Consider the following 20,666-nt stretch of genomic DNA (forward strand, 5'->3'; position numbering starts at 1 on the left):
GGACAAAGTTGACAAAATGCCCTGCACAGCACCCATAGTGCTATAAATGGAGTGGAATGAAGTACATTTGAACACATATATATTATGTCATAGTGGGAGCTACCAGAGGAGCAGGTTTAGGAAAAGCAGCAAAGCTGATGTCTCTGGTTACTGGATGGAATGCGGCATTCCTCTCAAGGTGCTCCCATATAAGCCTTCTCCGCTCCTCAGATGCGGCTTGCTTCTCTTCCTCCTCTTGGAAATTTTTCTCACAAGCCAACAGCAGCTTCTGATCCATGTCGAAGAACATTTTCCTGACATTCATTGTAACATTCAGAACCGATTGGTTCCAATGCAAACGAGCATTCCTTTCGAGAGCTGGATATATGATTGGCAAGATAACTTGGTGGTTTTGAGAGATCAAACCGAACAAGTGCTCATTGTTCCACAGGAATAAGGCTCTTTCAGCAACCTGTAAGCAGGAATAATATTCTCAGTTTCTAGGCTAGGATTGTATGAATTGTAGAATAAATCATGTCACAAACAAAAACAACAGGTTTCTCCATCCATGAGCGCATGGCGCATAGAAGTGTTCCGCATCTGTAAAGCTTTATATAGGCATACAAAGAAACAAAAACTCCAACAAACAACATAAGGAGAAAGGAAAGAATGTAATTTGCATTGGTGTGATTACTCAGCATTAGCCCTTGTGGCCAATTAAATAGCAGCTACATCCAAATGTGAAGAATCTCTGAAGTGAATTCTGTGAGCAAAGTATAATTTGAAAATGAATACAACAGAACATATCTTGGCGGTAAATGTGATGCTGGTTCTAAATACAAATACCACCCACAAGAATGCAATAGATTCTCAATTGAAATAACTGCCTGAACTAAATGAGTGTTCTGACAACCAACGGTAAGAGCTACTCCCTCCGTCCCATAATATAAGAGTGTTTTTGACACTACACTAGTGTCAAAACACTCGTATTATGGGACGGAGGGAGTATAAGCTAGTAAAGAAACTTAATAAAACAACAAACACTGGCAATAGGATATTGCGGATTGATATCCTGGGACAAAATTTCACCTGAAAATGAGAGCTATTCAAGCAGTGTGCAACCCTCCGAAACAATGGGACCATGCACTTCTGGAACTCGGGCATTTCTGTCAATTCCAGCACCTCCTCCAACTCCCCCAAGAACATCATCTCTTTCTGACTGTTCGTCACTGGCCAGTACTTCAACAGGCCTCTGATCACAGTCCCTGAGAGCTTTGGTTCCTTGTCAATAAACTGTGTAATGCAGTATGTCAACTGCGGCAGATACATGCCCACTGTCTTCGGTTTATGAAGAGGAATCAATGCCTTCCACAGAAATAACTTATGCTCCTCCTTCAGTGGTTTCGCAAACCCACTAATCACACTCCCGAACACCTCCAAGAGTTCAGCAATCCCATTGTGACGATCAGCGTCGGATACAAACCTATAGAAGATATTGCTCACAGCCTTGCGGATGAAGGGCCGATTACCCATGAATTTTCCGTATATCCTATGCAATACTGTCTTCAAGCAATCCCTTTCTCTAGGATCATCAGAATCTAACAAATCAAGCAGCCTAGAGATGAACGAATTGTCCATGTACTTGCGAGCCACCTTCACATCAATGACCGGAGAGGTGACGAACCGGAGGAGCAGCTCGTATACGACCTGTAAGTGGTACCATGAGGGGTCAAAGAACGGATCGTCCTCGTCAGCCTCGGCAGCTGCCCCGGTGCCTGGCCGGACCTTGGGCGGGAAGACCCTGAACAGGTTGATGGCGAACATACGCACGCAGGCCGAGACCATCGCCTCCGTGAGGGGCTCCTCCGCCGTGCCGAGGCAGTCGACGAGAGACATGAGCACCTGCCGCTTTCTCTCCCTCTCCGGAGAGTCCCGGCCCCGGTCGTTGGAGAAGTCGAACAACACGCAGCAGACGTTCAGCTTCCGGAGGAACACGTCCTCCCTTGTCTCCCCCTCCGCTCCGGCGATAGCCGCGAGCGGAGGAGACGCCCGCATCGAGTCCCACTGCCTCCCATTCACGTCATACGACGTTGGGAACTTGGGCGGCGGAGATCCCCAGCCCCCGCCTCCACCGGATTTCGGCGACTTCCCCGAGAGCTTACCAAGGAACTGCTTCCACATGGCGGCGGCAGGCAGTCCGTAGCGCCGAGCCCCCCTCGCGTCAGACACCCATTTCAAGGAAGCATGAACGGACCAGGGAGAAGTAAACCCACTGCCCACCACCTACCCAGGACACGCAGCGGCAAAGCAAATCTTGCAAGGCAACGACACGGGTCGGCTGCGGCGACCTGTGCAGCTGTCGGGGCGCCGGTCACAGACCCCGCAATGGCTGTGTGGGGGGGTTTAGATCCGGAGGCGGGACGCCGAGGCCGCCGCCATGGATGGGATCTCGGAGGAGGAGGGGGGCAGAAAGTGCAGAGCCTTTGGCGGTTTGGGCGGAATCGCAGTGGGAGCCGAGCGGGGAGAGGAGCTGGAGTTTACAGCTGTTTGCGGGGAACGATGGCCACCGGAAGAAGGAAGGGGTGGCAGGATGCATCTCGGCCGTCCGTTTAGGATTGGATTCCCATCTATCGCACGATGGAAGGTTTTGAGGTTTCGTGTGGTCTGAAAAGAAAATGTCAGTCCTTCTTTGATTCACAAGTCTGCAAAATCACAGAAATAGAAAACAGAAATGTAGTGCACGAACCTTGGAGCAAAGTTGGTTGCATGTCACATGAAAAACTATTCACAAGGAAATGGTCTATGCACGAACAATGAGATATAATTGTTTTTTCCAAAGGTCAGTAGAAGAGTTACCAAATTCATTGATCACAAAGAGGCATTACAAGAACACCTCCGAGGGCCTAGTGCAAAAAGAAAAGAAAGAAAGAAAGAAAGGACTAGTCGGCACCACCGCAATCCGAAGCTCTGCCAACAATCGTGAACACCATTGGAATCCATCATCGGGTCTACAAGGTGACGCCTCCAAGAAGGTACTAGTGTCGAGGACACCACTGTCACCTGATCTGGCATGGCCTGATTTGGTTTTCACCCGGAGACCTCAAGCCATGGGGTAAGAAGAGCAGCGAGCTCCACGACGGTACCTCCAATGAGGAAGACGACATCCGCAGAAGCCATTACCGTCGGCACCGACAAGATTGATGTAAGATTTTCATCGGGAGCCGAGTCTTCCACGGACCATCCTCGGATCCGAGGCCTTCCCAGTGCCATCGGGCCGAACAAGCCCAAGCCTGCACCACCAGAACACGAAATGGTCACCGCCACACGCAGGAACTCGACGAGCACACGCCAACCTGACCGGTCCACACCGCCGCATGCAGGCCCTGGGCGAGCCAAACTAGATCTGACCATCCTCTGCCTCCGTGCGCAAAACTAGGCGAGGTTCCGCACCGCAACGCATCAGAAAAGCCGAGGTAGAATCGGAACTGGTCGGTCCGCACCACCGCGCGCTGGAACTGGGCGAAAACCAAGCCAAAACTAACCGCCCCGCACCGCCGCGCTCCAAGACTGGATTATCCGTACTCGGACTGGTCTGTCTGAAGCCTCCTCTAGCACCAGGCACACACTGGACGACGCCACTGCTCATAGGAGCTGGACGTGGACACGCTTGAAGGAGGAAACCACCAGCATCCACCGACACCACTATGCTACTACCTCCACCAGCCCGACCCCGGGCGATATGATCTGGCCACAGGATCACCAGAGCCCAGATCAGGTTTGGACACTACGAGCCCCACACCGCCGCTGAAAGAGCATGGTGCCCCATGTTTGGTTTTGGTAATTGATGACAATCCCTATCGACTAATGGTTGCCTTGAGATATACTTGAAGGGTTTATACATAGGCTTTACTTGAAGACCATTTGTTGTTTTCAAGGTTATAAGGAGAAGATAAGACACAAGGTTGATCAAGATTAAGTCAAACAGTGAATCAAGTTGACCAACACACAAAGCGTCGAAGATGTACCGAGAGGGCTCAAGTGATCCCATGCTATGGTAAGCATTATCCATCACGCTTTGTGAAAGGATCGATATAGTTGACTAGAGGGGGGGTGAATATGCAACTAACAATTTTTAGCTTTTCTTTACCAAATTAAACTTTGCATCAAAGTAGGTTGTCTAGATATGCAACTAGGTGAGAAACCTATATGATGCAACAACAACAACAACAACAAGCACACAAGCAAGCAAGGAATACAACACAAATAAACTTGCACAAGTAAAGGCACGAGATAACCAAGAGTGGAGCCGGTGAAGACAAGGATGTGTTACCGAAGTTCCTTCCTTTTGAGGGGAAGTACGTCTCCGTTGGAGCGGTGTGGAGGCACAATGCTCCCCAAGAAGCCACTAGGGCCACCGTATTCTCCTCACGCCCTCACACAATGCAAGATGTCGTGATTCCACTATTGGTGCCCTTGAAGGTGGCAACCGAACCTTTACAAACAAGGTTGGGGCAATCTTCACAACTTAATTGGAGGCTCCCAATGACACCACGAAGCTTCACCACAATGGACTATGGCTCCGCGGTGACCTCAACCGTCTAGGGTGCTCAAACACCCAAGAGTAACAAGATCCGCTAGGGATTAGTGGGGGGAATCAAATTTGTCTTGGTGAAAGTGTAGATCGGGGCCTTCTCAACCAATCCCAAGCAAATCAACAAGTTTGATTGGCTAGGGAGAGAGATCGGGCGAAAATGGAGCTTAGAGCAACAATGGAGCTTGGGGGTGGAAGAGGTAGTCAACTAGAGGAAGAAGACATCCCTTATATAGTGGAGAGACAAATCCAACCGTTATCCACTTAACCAGCCCGCGACCTGCGGTACTACCGCCCCAGACAAGCGGTACTACCGCAAGGGCTCACAGTACTACCGTCGCAGACCGCGGTACTACCGCTGCCACGGCGGGAGCTAGTCCAGGCCCGAGCCGCAAAGGCTGAGGGCGATACTGCTGCTGACGCGGTACTACCGCTCCCCCTTGCGGTACTACCGCAAGGCCGGATTGGACTAGCCTGGGAAGGGCGCGGATGAATAAAAATACATCCGTGCCTACTTCCGCTGAAAATCAAACAGTGCAAATATCCGACACGGTACTACCGCACCTGGCACGCGGTAGTACCGCGCAGGGAGCGGATGTAAAAAATTACATCCGCCCCTACTTCCGCTCATGATGTTGTGCTAGACCAGGACTCACGGTACTACAGCGCGCATGGGGCGGTACTACCGCGTAGGGCGCGGATGTAAAAAAATTGCATCCGCCCCTATAGCCGCACGAGCGGCTGAGTCTGGTCCGAGGCCACGGTACTACAACTCCTTAGGAGCGGTACTACCGTGTGCACCTACGGTACTACCGCAAGGACGTGCGGTACTACCGCGGGGGCCTGCGGTACTACCGCTCCTAAGAGCAGTACTACCGCATGCCTAAGAACAACAACACTAGGAATCCTTCTCTTTGCAAAATATGAAGAAAACGGAGGATGCTCCAAAGCGCAAAGGAAAAGGCGGTGCAAAGGGAGTAAACGTGTACGTGATGATTCCACCCGAACCTTTCCAACGCGGACCCCCTCTTAATAGTACGGCTTTCCTACGACTCAAATCCAACGAAAGGAAATGTAGAAAAATGCCGTCTTCAATAGTCTTCGAGGGGCACCAAACCGTCTTGTGCCTAGTGACGAAGCGTCTGAAATACTCAAGGCACACGATTAGTCCGCAAAAGCATTGTCATCAATCACCAAAACACCTTAGGGATAAATATGCCCTTACAATCTCCCCCTTTTTGGTGGATTGATGACAATACGGGATTTGCACAAGGGGGGATAATATAGAACATAAGCGAACCCCACATCTCTAAAATATAGACGGGCTCCCCCTAGATGTGTACTATCTAGATAAGTGTTTTGGACTACACGACACGTATACTAGGATCAACACTCCCCCTATATTTTATAGACAATGCATATCTTGCAACAATAAGGCTAATACTAAACAAGATAGTAAATATGAGCATAACATAACTAGCACAATATATCATAATCTCAATAAGGTACGATAGAGTGCATATGTCTTACACCATATGATAAACCAAGTCTCATGAGCAAACTAAACCAAAGCAAGCAAGGTTCAACGGAACAAACGCGAGCAAAGCATACACAAGCATGACAGAAGACTCTCAAATCCCTACACTCTCTCCCCCTTTGGCATCGAGACGCCAAAAATGCAGAGAGGACACCTACAACACAAGTGGTGGCTCAAGCGGAGTAATCAGTCGCACGCTCCTCGTCAGACTCGGCAGCGGGAATGGTCTCCTCATCATCCTCCTCAGAATCAGTCCACTTGAAACCTTGTTTTGCGATCCACTCAGCCTCTGGAGTGATGCGCTCCTCAGACCCGCCAGAAACATCCTCTCCAAAGAGGCTCATAATCTTCTTGTCGCGGCGGCAACTCTCCTTGGAGGCAACGTGAGTCTTGTACTGCCCCTTTGCCTGCATGCAGAACAAGGTCTTCATCTTGTTATTTAGCCTCTTAGCCCAAGATGGCTTAGAGGTGGGAGGGATGAAACCCTCAGAGCTGTCCTTGTCCGTTGTCTCATCCTCATCCGCATCCACATCCATGGCAGCCGCGGCCTCAGCACGAGAAGTGGTGTTAGCCTACTGAGTCTTGACACGGAGCCGGATGGACTCATGTCGAATCCAATCAGGGGCCTCAAAGTCATCCTAAGGGTAGAGCTTCTCCCAAGTTGTCGAGATCAAAAGAAACAGATAAGGTCCATAGTTGGGGACCTTGCAGTTGAAGACCGCAAACCAAAGCTCACACCACATGATATGTGAGACATCAAGTGGTAGCGCTTGAGAGTTGCGCACTTCCTCACACAGGAGCAGCATGTCCACAAGATAAGCATGCACCTTGTCCTTGTCACCAATGCGTGGGAAGAGAGAGTTGTGGAAGATCCGGTACATGATGTCAAGGAAGGAGTTGAGCACCCAAGATGACTTGCCACTGGAGAGCTTCTTCTCAACAAGGAAGGGCTGAAGCTTGTTCTTGTTGGCTGACTCGGGATTGGCATGAGGACGAACACCTTGGGATGTGGCGAGCCCCTCATCCTGAACACCAAGCAAAGTCATGAACTCCTTCCACGTAGCAGTCAGCTGCCGACCATTGGTCATCCAAGTCATAGTCCGTTCCTCATTAGGATGAAAGTATACCGAGGCAAAGAACTGAGCCACAATCTCAGGATCATAGTCTTTGTGAAACGAGATGATGTGCTCAATGCCAAATTGCTCCACTGGATCCAAAGCCTCACAAAGTAGTCCCGGTGCTTCTCTTCCCTCATATGATGCATGTCGATCCAGTGCACATCCACATAGATGTTTCACTTGGCCTTGATCGCATCCAGATAAATGAGATTCTGCTGCTTGGTCCAGAACAGGTAATTCCCTCGAAAGTTGGCACGAGGATGCACATAGGGATTGATCTTCCTTCGAGAGATGAACTCAGCAAGTGGTATCTCATCCATACCCATGTTGGGTTCCTTGTCCTTTGTGGCGGTGGTCTTGGTCCTGCGTTGGGAGGCACTGGAGCCCTCTGGAGCTTCATCTTGATTTCGTAGACGCTTGGAGCCCGTGTCACGGCTTGGATTGGAACGGCGAGCAGGAGCACCTGAGCCACACACCACAAAACAAACACGCAAGAGACGCGAGAAGGATCAGTGCAAAGAACACAATAAAGCAGTGAAACAAGTAGAACTCGCACTTGATAATTTCCACATGAGAGATTTGACAACAATGGTAGCACTGCTTGGCCGTGCGGTACTAAAATTTTAGTGCCGCGCCTAGTCACGGTAGTAACGTGTGGGCGGTAGTACCGCGCTGGAGGTGCGGTAGTACCGCATGGTGTCAGATCCGAAACTCCAAATGGATCTGAGTACTACCGTGACAACAAAGCGGTACTACGGTTTATCAAATCTACAACGGGGCAACAAATCAAGTACTATCTCTATGCATTACTACTCTCCTACATCCTACTCTTGCAAAGATTTAGCCTAAAATCTCAAGAACCGCATGCATCTCCCCAAAAATCTAGAAGCAAGAGAACGAACCAAAAAGAGAGGGATTTGGGGAGAAACCTTGGTCCATGGCAAGAGGAAGTGGTGGGGAACGATCCCACCGGTCGGAATCCGAGGAGAACGGCCGGAGACAGAGATCCGGCGAGGGTCGCTGATACATCTCCAATGTATCTATAATTTTTGATTGTTCCATGCTATTATATTAACCCTTTTGGATGTTTATGGGCTTTATTTTACACATTTATATCATTTTTGGGACTAACCTACTAACCAGAGGCCCAGCCCATATTGCTGTTTTTTGCCTATTTCTTCGAAGAAAAGGAATATCAAATGGAGTCCAAACGGAATGAAACCTTCGGGAGCGTGATTTTTGGAATGAACGTGATCTAGAGGACTTGGAGTGCAAGTCAAGAAGCAGCTGAGGGTCCCACGAGATAGGAGGGCGCCCACCCCTTATAGGGTGCCCCCTGTCTCGTGGGCCCCTCGGGCGTCCACCGACGTACTTCTTCCTCCTATATATACCTACGTACCGAAAACATCAGGAGCAAGACGCAACACAATCTCCACCACCGTAACCTTCTGTATCCGCGAGATCTCATCTTGGAGCCTTCGCCGGCACTTTGCCGGAGGGGGAATCGACCACGGAGGACTTCTACATCAACATCCTTGCCCCTCCGATGAGTTGTGAGTAGTTTACCACAGACCTACGGGTCCATAGTTATTAGCTAGATGGCTTCTTCTCTCTTTTTGGATCTCAATACAATGTTCTCCCCCTCTCTTGTGGAGATCTATTCGATGTAAACTCTTTTTGCGGTGTGTTTGTCGAGATCCGATGAATTGTGGGTTTATGATCAAGTTTATCTATGAATAATATTTGAATCTTTTCTGAATTCTTTTATGTGTGATTGAGTTATCTTTGCAAGTCTCTTCGAATTATCAGTTTGGTTTGGCCTACTAGATTGATCTTTCTTGCCATGGAAGAAGTGCTTAGCTTTGGGTTCAATCTTGCGGTGTCCTTACCCAGTGACAGAAAGGGTTGCAAGGCACGTATTGTATTGTTGCCATCGAGGATAACAAGATGGGGTTTATATCATATTGCTTGAGTTTATCCCTCTACATCATGTCATCTTGCTTAATGCGTTACTATGTTCTTATGAACTTAATACTCTAGATGCAGGCAGGAGTCGGTCGTTTGCCTTTTTCTGCTTGCTTATGTGTTGGATTACTTGTTGCCATGGCACAAGATAATACCAAATTGTGTGATTTCTCGAATACCAATAATAATGATTTCCTTAGTACTCCGATTGCTCCTCTTAATGATGTTGAGTCTTGTGAAATCAATACTGCTTTGCTGAATCTTGTTATGAAAGATCAATTTGCCGGCCTTCCTAGTGAAGATGCCGCTACTCATCTAAATAACTTTGTTGATTTGTGTGATATGCAAAAGAAGAAAGATACGGATAACGATATTGTCAAATTGAAGTTATTTCCGTTTTCACTTAGAGATCGTCCTAAATTTTAGTTTTCGTCTTTGCCTAAAAATAGTATTGATTCTTGGAACAAGTGCAAAGATGCTTTTATCTCTAAGTATTTTCCTCCTGCTAAGATCATCACTATTAGGAATGATATTATGAATTTTAAACAACTTGATCATGAGCATGTTGCCCAATCTTGGGAAAGAATGAAATTGATGCTTTGCAATTGCCCTACTCATGGTTTGAATTTATGGATGATCATACAAAAATTTTATGCCGTTTTGAACTTTGCTTCTAGAAATCTCTTAGATTCGGCCGCGGGAGGCACGTTTATGGAAATCACGTTAGGAGATGCTACAAAACTCCTTGATAATATTATGGCTAATTATTCTCAATGGCACACCGAAAGATCTTCTAGTAAAAAGTGCATGTTATAGAAGAAATCAATGTTTTGAGTGGAAAGATGGATGAACTTATGAAATTGTTTGCTACTAAAAATACTCCTCTTGATCCCAATTATATGCCTTTGTCTTCTTTGATTGAGAATAATAATGAATCTATGGATGTGAATTTTGTTGGTAGGAATAGTTTTGGAAACAATGCTTATAGAGGAAACTTTAGTGTTAGGCCGTTCCCTAGTAATTCCTCTAATAATTATGGAAATTCCTACAATAATTCTTATGGTAATTTTAATAAGATGCCCTCTGATTTTGAGAATAGTGTGAAAGAATTTATGATTTCTCAAAAGAATTTTAGTGCTTTGCTTGAAGAAAAATTGCTCAAAGTTGATGATTTGGCTAGGAACGTTGATAGACTTCCGCTTGATGTTGATTCTCTTAAACTTAGATCTTCTCCTCCTAAGCATGATATCAATGAGTCTCTCAAAGTAATGAGAATTTCCATTGACGAGTGCAAGGAAAGAACCGCTAGATTGCGTGCTAAAAAAGATAGCTTTATAAAGGCGTGTTCTTCTAGTTTCCATGAAAATAATGATGAGGATCTTAAAGTTATTGATGTGTCTCCTATTAGATCTATGTTTTGCAATATGAATCTTGATAATTATGGGACTGATGATGAGTCAACTTTACCTAGAAGGCATCCCAAGAATTCGGAGTTTTTAGATCTTGATTCTAAATTTGGTAAAAGTGGGATTGGAGAGGTCACAACTTTAAATAGCATTGAACCCACTATCTCGGATTTCAAGGATTTCAATTATGATAATTGTTCTTTAGAAGGTTGTATTTCCTTGTTGCAATCCGTTGTTAATTCTCCTCATGCTTATAGTCAAAACAAAGCTTTTACCAAACATATTGTTGATGCCTTGATGCAATCATATGATGAAAAACTTAATTTGGAAGTTTCTATACCTAGAAAACTTAATGATGAGTGGGAACCTACTATAAAGATTAGAATTAAAGATCATGAGTGTTTTGCTTTGTGTGATTTGGGTGCTAGTGTTTCCACGATTCCGAAAACTTTATGTGATATTCTAGGTTTCCATGATCTTGATGATTTCTCTTTAAATTTGCACCTTGTGGATTCCACCATTAAAAAGCCAATGGGAAGGATCAATGATGTTCTCATTGTTGCAAATAGAAATTTGGTGCCCGTGGATTTTATCGTTCTTGATATAGATTGCAATCTTTCTTGCCCTATTATTTTTGGTAGACCTTTCCTTAGAACGATTGGTGCGATTATTGATATGAAGGAAGGGAATATTAGATTCCAATTTCCATTAAAGAAAGGCATGGAGCACTTTCCAAGAAAGAAAGTCAAATTACCTTATGAATCTATCATGCGGGCTACTTATGAATTTAGTGCCAAAGATGGCACTCGTTAGATCTATCTTCGCTTTTATGCCTAGCTAGGGGCATTAAACGATAGCGCTAGTTGGGAGGCAACCCAATTTTCTTTATGTTTTTTGTTTTTTATCCTATTTAGTAATAAATCTTGCATCTACCTTCTGTTTAGATGTGTTTTTATCTTTAAATTAGTGTTTGTGCCAAGTAGAACCTATAGGATAACCTATGATGATAGTTGATTTGATTCTGCTGAAAAACAGAAACTTTGCACGCATGAATATAATTTTGTTAAATCATAGAAACGTGATTTTGCGTTGATTCTTTTTGATGATGATCAATAAACAAATTTTCCAGGACTTCCTATTTTGATAGGATTTTTAGAGTTCCAGAAGTTTGCGTTAGTTACAGATTGCTACAGACTGTTCTGTTTTTGCCAGATTCTGTTTTTTGGTGTTGTTTGCTTATTTTGATGCATCTATGGCTAGTAAAATAGTTTATAAAACATAGAGAAGTTGGAATACAGTAGGTTTAACACCAAAATAAATAAAGAATGAGTTCATTACAGTACCTTATGTGGTGTTTTTTTTCTTTCACTAACGGAGCTTATAAGATTTCCTGTTGAGTTTTGTGTTGTGAAGTTTTCAAGTTTTGGGTAAAGCTTTTATGGACTATGGAATAAGGAGTGGCAAGATCCTAAGCTTGGGGATGCCCATGGCACCCTAAGATATTCAAGGATAGCCAAAAGCCTAAGCTTGGGCCCGGGAAGGCATCCCCTCTTTCGTCTTCGTTCATTGGTAACTTTACTTGGAGCTATATTTTTATTCGCCACATGATATGTGTTTTGCTTGGAGCGTCGTGTATTATATTAGTCTTTGCTTTTTAGTTTACCACAATCATCCTTGCTGTACACACCTTTTGGGAGAAGCCTATTTGATTAGAATTTGCTAGAATACTCTATGTGCTTCACTTATATCTTTTGAGCTTGATAGTTTTTGCTCTAGTACTTCACTTATATCTTTTAGAGCACGGTGGTGTCTTATTTTTGTAGAAATTATTAGTCTCTCATGCTTCACTTATATTATTTTGAGAGTCTTTTAGAACAGCATGGTACTTGCTATGGTTATAAAATTAGTCCAAGAATGGTAGGCATCCAAGTTGGGTATAAAAAAAACTATCATAGGAAGTGAATTGGATGCTATGATCAATTTGATACTTGATAATTGTTTTGAGATATGGAGGGAGTGATATTAAAGTCATGCTCGTTGGGTGATTATGAATTTAAATAATGCTTGTGTTGAAGTTAGCAAGTCCCGTAGCATGCACGTATGGTTAAAGTTGTGTAACAAATTTGAAACATGAAGTGTACCTGGCTTGTGCATCCTTATGAGTGGCGGTCGGGGACGAGCGATGGTCTTTTCCTACCAATCTATCCCCCTAGGAGCATGCGCGTAGTACTTGATTTTTGATGACTTCTAAACTTTTGCAATAAGTGTATGAGTTCTTTTGACTAATGTTGAGTCCATGCATTATACGCACTTTTACCTTTCCGCCATTGCTAGCCTCATCGGTACCGTGCATTGCCCTTTCTCAACTTGAGAGTTGGTGCAAACTTCGCCTGTGCATCCAAACCCCGTGATACGATATGCTCTATCACACATAAACCTCCTTATATCTTCCTCAAAACAGCCACCATACCTACCTATTATGGCATTTCCATAGCCATTCCGAGATATATTGCCATGCAACTTTCCACCGTTCCGTTCATCATCATCATGACATACTTTACTTTTGTCATATTGCCATTGCATGATCATGTAGTTGACTTCGTATTTGTGGCAAAGCCACCATGCACTCTTGATTCATTGCACCATCCCGGTACACCGCCGGAGGCATTCATATAGAGTCATATCTTGTTCTAGTTTCGAGTTGTAATTCATATGTTGTAATCAATAGAAGTGTGATGATCATCATTATTAGAGCATTGCCCAAAAAGAAAAGAAAAAAGAAGAAGAAAGGCCAAAAAAGGCCCAAAAAAAGAAAAAGCAAAAAAAAGAAAATAAATAAAAAGGGCAATGTTACTATCTCTTTTTCCACACTTGTGCTTCAAAGTAGCACCTTGTTCTTCATGTAGTGAGTCTCATATTTTTGTGCTTCAAAGTAGCACCATGTTTTTCATATAGTGAGTCTCATAAGTTGTCTTTTTCATACTAGTGGGAATTTTTCATTATAGAACTTGGCTTGTATATTCCTACGATGGGCTTCCTCAAATGCCCTAGGTCTTCGTGAGCAAGGAAGTTGGATGCACACCCACTAGTTTTCTTTTGTTGAGCATTCATATAGCTCTAGTGCATCCGTTGCATGGCAATCCCTACTCCTCATGTTGACATGAATTGATGGGCATCTCCATAGCCCGTTGATTATCCTCATCAATGTGAGACTTTCTCCTTTTTTGTCTTCTCCACACAACCCCCATCATCATATTCTATTCCACCCATAGTGCTATATCCATGGCTCACGCTCATGTATTGCATGAAGGTTGAAAAAGTTTGAGATTATTTAAGTATGAAACAATTGCTTGGCTTGTCATCGGGGGTATAGAAGTTGGGAACATCTTTGTGTGACGAAAGTGAAGCATAGCCTAACTATACGATTATGTAGGGATGAACTTTCTTTTGCCATGCTATTTTGAGAAGACATGATTACTGTGATTAGTATGCTTGAAGTGTTACTATTTCTTTTATCAATATTAACTTTTATTTTGAATCATTTGGATCTAAACATTCATGCCACAATAAAGAAATTTACATTGAGAATTATGCTAGGTAGCATTCCACATCAAAAATTCTCTTTTTATCATTTACCTACTCGAGGACGAGTAGGAATTAAGCTTGGGGATGCTTGATACGTCTCCAACGTATCTATAATTTTTGATTGTTCCATGCTATTATATTACTCCTTTTGGATGTTTATGGGCTTTATTTTACACATTTATATCATTTTTGTGACTAACCTACTAACCGGAAGCCCAGCCCATATTGCTGTTTTTTTTGCCTATTTCATTATTTCGAAGAAAAGGAATATCAAACGGAGTCCAAACGGAATGAAATCTTCGGGAGCGTGATTTTTGGAACGAACGTGATCCAGAGGACTTGGAGTGCAAGTCAAGAAGCAGCCGAGGGTCCCACGAGATAGGAGGGCGCCCCCCCTATAGGCGCGCCCCCTGTCTCGTGGGCCCCTCGGACGTCCACCGACGTACTTCTTCCCCCTATATATACCTACGTACCCCGAAAACATCCAGGAGCAAGACGAAACACATTCCACCACCGTAACCTTTTGTATCCGTGAGATATCATCTTGGAGCCTTCGCTGGCACTCTATCGGAGGGGGAATCGACCACGGAGGGCATCTACATCAACATCCTTGCCCCTCTGATGAGTTGTGAGTAGTTTACCACAGACCTACGGGTCCATAGTTATTAGCTAGATGGCTTCTTCTCTCTTTTTGGATCTCAATACAATGTTCTCCCCCTCTCTTGTGGAGATCTATTCGATGTAAACTCTTTTTGCGGTGTGTTTGTCGAGATCCGATGAATTGTGGGTTTATGATCAAGTTTATCTATGAATAATATTTGAATCTTTTCTGAATTCTTTTATGTGTGATTGAGTTATCTTTGCAAGTCTCTTCGAATTATCAGTTTGGTTTGGCCTACTAGATTGATCTTTCTTGCCATGGTAGAAGTGCTTAGCTTTGGGTTCAATCTTGCGGTGTGCTTACCCAGTGACAGAAAGGGTTGCAAGGCACGTATTGTATTGTTGCCATCGAGGATAACAAGATGGGGTTTATATCATATTGCTTGAGTTTATCCCTCTACATCATGTCATCTTGCTTAATGTGTTACTCTGTTCTTATGAACTTAATACTCTAGATGCAGGCAGGAGTCGGTCGATGTGTGGAGTAATAGTAGTAGATGCAGGCAGGAGTCGGTCTACTTATTGCGGACGTGATGCCTATATACATGATCATGCCTAGATAATCTCATAATTATTCGCTTTTCTATCAATTGCTCGACAGTAATTTGTTCACCCACCGTAATACTTATGCTATCTTGAGAGAAGCCACTAGTGAAACTTATGGCCACCGGGTCTATCTCTTATCATATTTGCTTCCAATCTACTTTTATTTGCATCTTTACTTTTTGCATCTATATTATAAAATACCAAAAATATATTTATCTTATCATACTATCTTTATTAGATCTCACTTTCGCAAGTGGGATTGACAACCTATTTATTGCGTTGGTTGCGAGTTCTTTGTTTGTTTGTGTAGGTGCGTGGGACTTTTGAGGAGCCTCCTACTGGATTGATACCTTGGTTCTCAAAAACTGAGAGAAATACTTACGTTAATATTGCTGCATCACCCTCTCCTCTTCGAGGAAAACCAACGCAATCTCAAGACGTAGCAGCTGCCGGCGCCGTTCTTGGGCAGGAGAGAGAGAGGCGGCGTGGGGAGAAAGAGTGAATGGGTATGGGGGAGTTGGAACTCCCCCTGCCCGCTCTTAACCTCCACGCGCTCGCTACTCCGCGGTAGTACCGCACGTCCTTGCGGTAGTACCGCCGGGCGGAAGTACCGCGACGTGGGCGGTAGTACTGCTCCATCAGCGGCAGTAAAAAGTTACTGCCGTGCTAGTTGCGGTAGTACCGTGTCCTTGCGGTAGTACCATGGCAAGCCACGGTAGTACCGTGAACCCAAGAAAATGCAGTTTCAAACAAAAGAAAGAAACACCTTTGCACGGAACCTTCAATCGAACGAACACACCAACGAGCTAACAAACGAGACACCACAAGCACAAGCTTGGCACGAAGAGAGAAGAACAAGAGACAACAAGGACCAACAACGAGACACAACCTCTCCAAGGAGACGCGGTGGTCGGAGCCACCTATGTTTGAGTCGGTTGGTATGGCACCGCAAAGAATTATCCTTGGGCCCATGACCAAAACTCGTCTTTGAAGCACACGTACCATCAAAAATGGCTAATGTGAAAGAGTTGATCAATTTATGCATAATGGGGGGAGGGAGAGTTAATTGAGAGAACAACACCCCCCTATGTCCATGCCTACACCTAAACTAGACAACAAGTTGAGTGTGGTGGGGTGTGCAAGGGTTCAAGTCACATTGCTTGAATCAATGATATTTAGCTCAGGCCTTAACTCACAAAATCTTGCTTCATCCAAGGGCTTCGTGAAAATATCTGCAAGGTTATCATGAGTGTTGACATACTTGAGCTTGATCTCCCTTCGCCTAATGTGATCCCGGATGAAATGATACCGAATCTCAATCTGCTTCGTCTTGAAGTGTTGCACCGGGTTGAGAGAGATCTTGATAGCACTTTCATTGTCACACCAAAGAGGCACTTCATCACAAGTGACAGCGTAATCCTTTAAAGTTTGCCTCATCCATAGGAGTTGAGCACAACAACTACCGGCAGCCACATACTCTGCTTCGGTGGACTAGAGAGATACACAACTTTGCTTCTTAGAAGACCAACTCACTAAAGAGTAACCAAGTAATTGGCACCCTCCGGAGGTGGACTTCCTACCCACTTTGTCCCCGCCCAATCTGAATCTGTGTAGCCCAAAACATCAAAGTTGGCTCCTCTTGGGTACTGAGGGAGTTCCGGACTAGGGGGTGTCCGGATAGCCGAACTATCATCATCGGCCGGACTCCAAGACTATGAAGATACAAGATTGAAGACTTCGTCCCATGTCCGGATGGGACTTTCCTTGGCGTGGAAGGCAAGCTTGGCGATACGGATATGTAGATCTCCTACCATTGTAACCGACTTTGTGTAACCCTAGCCCTCTCTGGTGTCTATATAAACCGGATGGCTTTAGTCCATAGGACGAACAACAATCATACCATAGGCTAGCTTCTAGGGTTTAGCCTCCTTGATCTCGTGGTAGATCCACTCTTGTAACACACATCATCAATATTAATCAAGCAGGACGTAGGGTTTTACCTCCATCAAGAGGGCCCGAACCTGGGTAAAACATCGTGTCCCTTGTCTCCTGTTACCATCCGCCTAGACGCACAGTTCGGGACCCCCTAGCCGAGATCCACCGGTTTTGACACCGACAGGTACCATAAGCCAAAGTTTGGGGTATGAGCCAAATATCAAAAGATTCGCTTGACCGCCACAAAGTGGCTTTCCTTCGGTGCGGCTTGAAACCGTGCACAAGTTCCCACACTCAACATGATATCCGGTCTAGATGCACAAAGGTAAAGCAAGGATCCAATCATGGAGCGATATACCTTTTGATCCACCGCTTTACCATTGGGATCAATGTCAAGTTGGCACTTGGTGGGCATAGGAGTGGAAGCCGGCTTGACATCACTTAGCTTGAATCTCTTGAGCATGTCTTGAGTGTATGTGTCTTGGTTGATGAAGGTTCCTTCTCTTCTTTGCTTGATTTCAAACCCAAGAAAGAACTTCAACTCTCCCATCATAGACATCTTGAACTTTGAGGTCATGAGAGCGGCGAATTCTTCATTGAAAGCTTTGTTAGGGGAACCAAAAATAATATCATCAACATATAGTTGGCACACAAACAACTCCCCTTTGACCTTCTTAGTAAAAAGAGTGGGGTCGATTTTCCCGATTTCGAACCCACGATCTTGTAACAACTCCGTAAGATGCTCATACCACACACGTGGGGTTTATTTAAGGCCATAGAGCGCCTTATGGAGTTGGTACACGTGATCGGGAAAATAGGGATCTTCGAACCCAAGGGGTTGTTTGACATACACCAACTCATTAATGGGACCATTAAGAAAAGCACTCTTCACATCCATTTGTTGCAACATGAAATTATGATGAGAAGCATAAGCAATCAACAAACGAATAGATTCAAGGCAAGCAACGGGAGCAAAGGTTTCACCGTAGTCGATACCCTTGACTTGGGAGTAGCCTTGTGCCACCAAACGAGCCTTGTTGCGAACAATGATCCCATGAGCATCTTGCTTGTTCTTGAATATCCACTTGGTTCCAATGACATTATGATTCCCGGTTGGCCTTGGCACTAATTTCCACACTTGGTTATGCTCGAAGTTGTTGAGTTCTTCATGCATGGCATTGAGCTAATCCGGGTCCTCGAGCGCCTCATAAACCTTTTGGGGTTCGACACAAGAAACAAACGCATGATGTTCACAATAGTTTGCTAATTGTCTATGAGTGCTTACCCCCTTTCTTAGGCTTCCAAGCACATTCTCCATAAGATGACCCTTGGTGGTGAGATTGGAAGCGATCTTCACGGCACGACGCTCTAATTCCTCCTCGGATGTGAAAAGAGGAGGGGTAACTTGATCATCTTGAGCACCGTCTTGAGCTTGTTCTTGATCTTGATCTTGAACTTGCTCTAAGGGGAGAACTTGACCTTGGGCATCATTTGGTGGTTCACCACCATCTTGAGGTTGATCTTGCCCTTGATCTTGTTCATGAGGTTGAGGGCCTTCACTTTGTTCTTCGGAAGCGTGTGGGTCTTGGGTTGGTGATGGCTCCACTTGAATGGAGCATTGTCCTTCTCCTTCGGCCACAAGGGGTTCCTCAATGGGTAGGATATGACCAACACCCATTCTTCTTATGGCTTGGGGAGGAATTCCATCACCTACATCACAAGTACCACTTTGCTCCACTTGGGAGCCGTTATTTTCGTCAAACTCCACGTCACACGTCTCCTCAATGAGTCCGGTGGACTTGTTGAGAACACGGTAAGCATGAGAGTTTGTAGCATAACCAACAAATATGCCCTCATAAGCTCTAGCCTCAAATTTAGACAAACGAACACCTTTCTTGAGAATGAAACACTTACACCTGAACACCCGAAAGTACTTGAGGTTGGGCTTGTTACTGGTAAGTATTTCATAAGGAGTCTTCTTCAAGCCTTTGCGGAGATAGAGCCGATTGGATGCATGAGATGCTGTGTTGATGGCTTCGGCCCAAAAGTTGTATGGAGACTTGAACTCTGGCATCATGGTCCTTGCCGCATCCATCAATGTCCGGTTCTTCCTCTCCGCGACACCATTTTGTTGAGGGGTATAAGGTGAAGAATATTGATGCTTGATCCCCTCATCACTAAGAAACTCATCCAAGGTGTAGTTATTGAACTTGGTGCCGTTGTCACTTCTTATTGTCAAGATCTTTGCATCATGTTTACGTTGAGCTTCATTTGCAAAGTCGATGACGGTTTTTTGAGTCTCACTCTTCCTCTTGAAGAAATATACCCAAGTGTATCTTGAATAATCATCCACAATCACCAAGCAATACTTTCTACCTCCAAGACTATCAAAGGATGGAGGCCCAAAGAGATCCATGTGAAGGAGCTCCAAGGGTCTCTTCGAGTAGATGATAGTCGTGGGAGGGTGGGCCTTCTCATGAAGCTTTCCTTCGATACAAGCACTGCAAGCACGATCTTTGACAAAATTAACATTTGTTAGTCTACGGACATGGTCCCCCTTGAGAAGACTTTGCAAAGATCTCATATTGATGTGGGATAAACGGTGATGCCAAAGCCATCCCACATCAACTTTAGCCATTAGGCATCTCGCGGTCTTAGTGGGTTGCTCCGAAAAGTTAATCACATAAAGACCGTTCTCGACATGCCCAACAAAGGCTACTTTAAGAGTCTTGCTCCACAAGAGGGCCATGGTATCAATATCAAAGAAAGTGGCAAAGCCCATGAGTGCAAGTTGACGAACGGAAAGTAGATTGCAAGCAAGGGACTCAACAAGCATGACTTTCTTGATCGTTAGATCATGAGAAATGACAACCTTGCCAAGACCCAATACCTTAGAAGACGAGGCATCACCCCACTCGATGTTGGTGGGCATAGAAGGGATCTTGTGCACGTCCACCACCAAGTCCTTGCTTCCAGTCATATGATTTGTTGCTCCATTATCGAGCAACCATGATCCCCCACCGGAAGCAAACACCTACAAGAGATCAATGCTTGGTTTTAGGTACCCATTTTGTAATGGATCCTTTGATGTTAGTAATAAGGGTCTTAGGAACCCAGATAGACCATTCAATGTACTCATAAGGAGAACCAACAAATTTAGCATAAACATGCCCATCACTAGCACGGCACAACACATAAGAAGGGTTAAAGTCGCCGGCTTTGTTGGAAGGGGTGGCATTGCCCTTTTTGACATTACCACCCTTCACATTGTTCTTCTTATCCTTAGGAGCACCCTCTCCCTCCTTCACAAAAGTTTGCTTGAGAGGGGGAGGTCGTTTGGCCTT

General features: G+C 44.8%; 1 protein-coding gene across 1 annotated transcript; it reads right to left on the reverse strand.

Annotated features, from left to right (window-relative positions):
• Positions 1-6: 6 nt before the first annotated feature.
• On the reverse strand, positions 7-2,519 carry LOC119328616 (serine/threonine protein phosphatase 2A 57 kDa regulatory subunit B' kappa isoform-like). Its single transcript, XM_037601603.1, has 2 exons — positions 1,069-2,519; positions 7-451 (listed from the first exon to the last, which is right to left on the reverse strand). Exons 1-2 carry the CDS (start codon positions 2,158-2,160, stop codon positions 83-85), a joined length of 1,461 nt encoding a protein of 486 aa, XP_037457500.1. The 5' UTR covers positions 2,161-2,519; the 3' UTR covers positions 7-82.
• Positions 2,520-20,666: the final 18,147 nt, after the last annotated feature.

The sequence above is a fragment of the Triticum dicoccoides genome, chromosome 1B (genome assembly GCF_002162155.2).
Source record: "Triticum dicoccoides isolate Atlit2015 ecotype Zavitan chromosome 1B, WEW_v2.0, whole genome shotgun sequence".
NCBI classification, from domain to species: Eukaryota; Viridiplantae; Streptophyta; class Magnoliopsida; order Poales; family Poaceae; genus Triticum; species Triticum dicoccoides.

What these genes read in the sequence shown, in the direction of transcription:
- LOC119328616 (XM_037601603.1), bottom strand. Translation starts at nt 2,160, where the DNA reads ATGTGGAAGCAGTTCCTTGGTAAGCTCTCGGGGAAGTCGCCGAAATCC. An exon ending in TGAATAGCTCTCATTTTCAG is followed by an intron (nt 452 to 1,068) that starts GTGAAATTTTGT and finishes TCCTGCTTACAG; the next exon opens with GTTGCTGAAAGAGCCTTATT.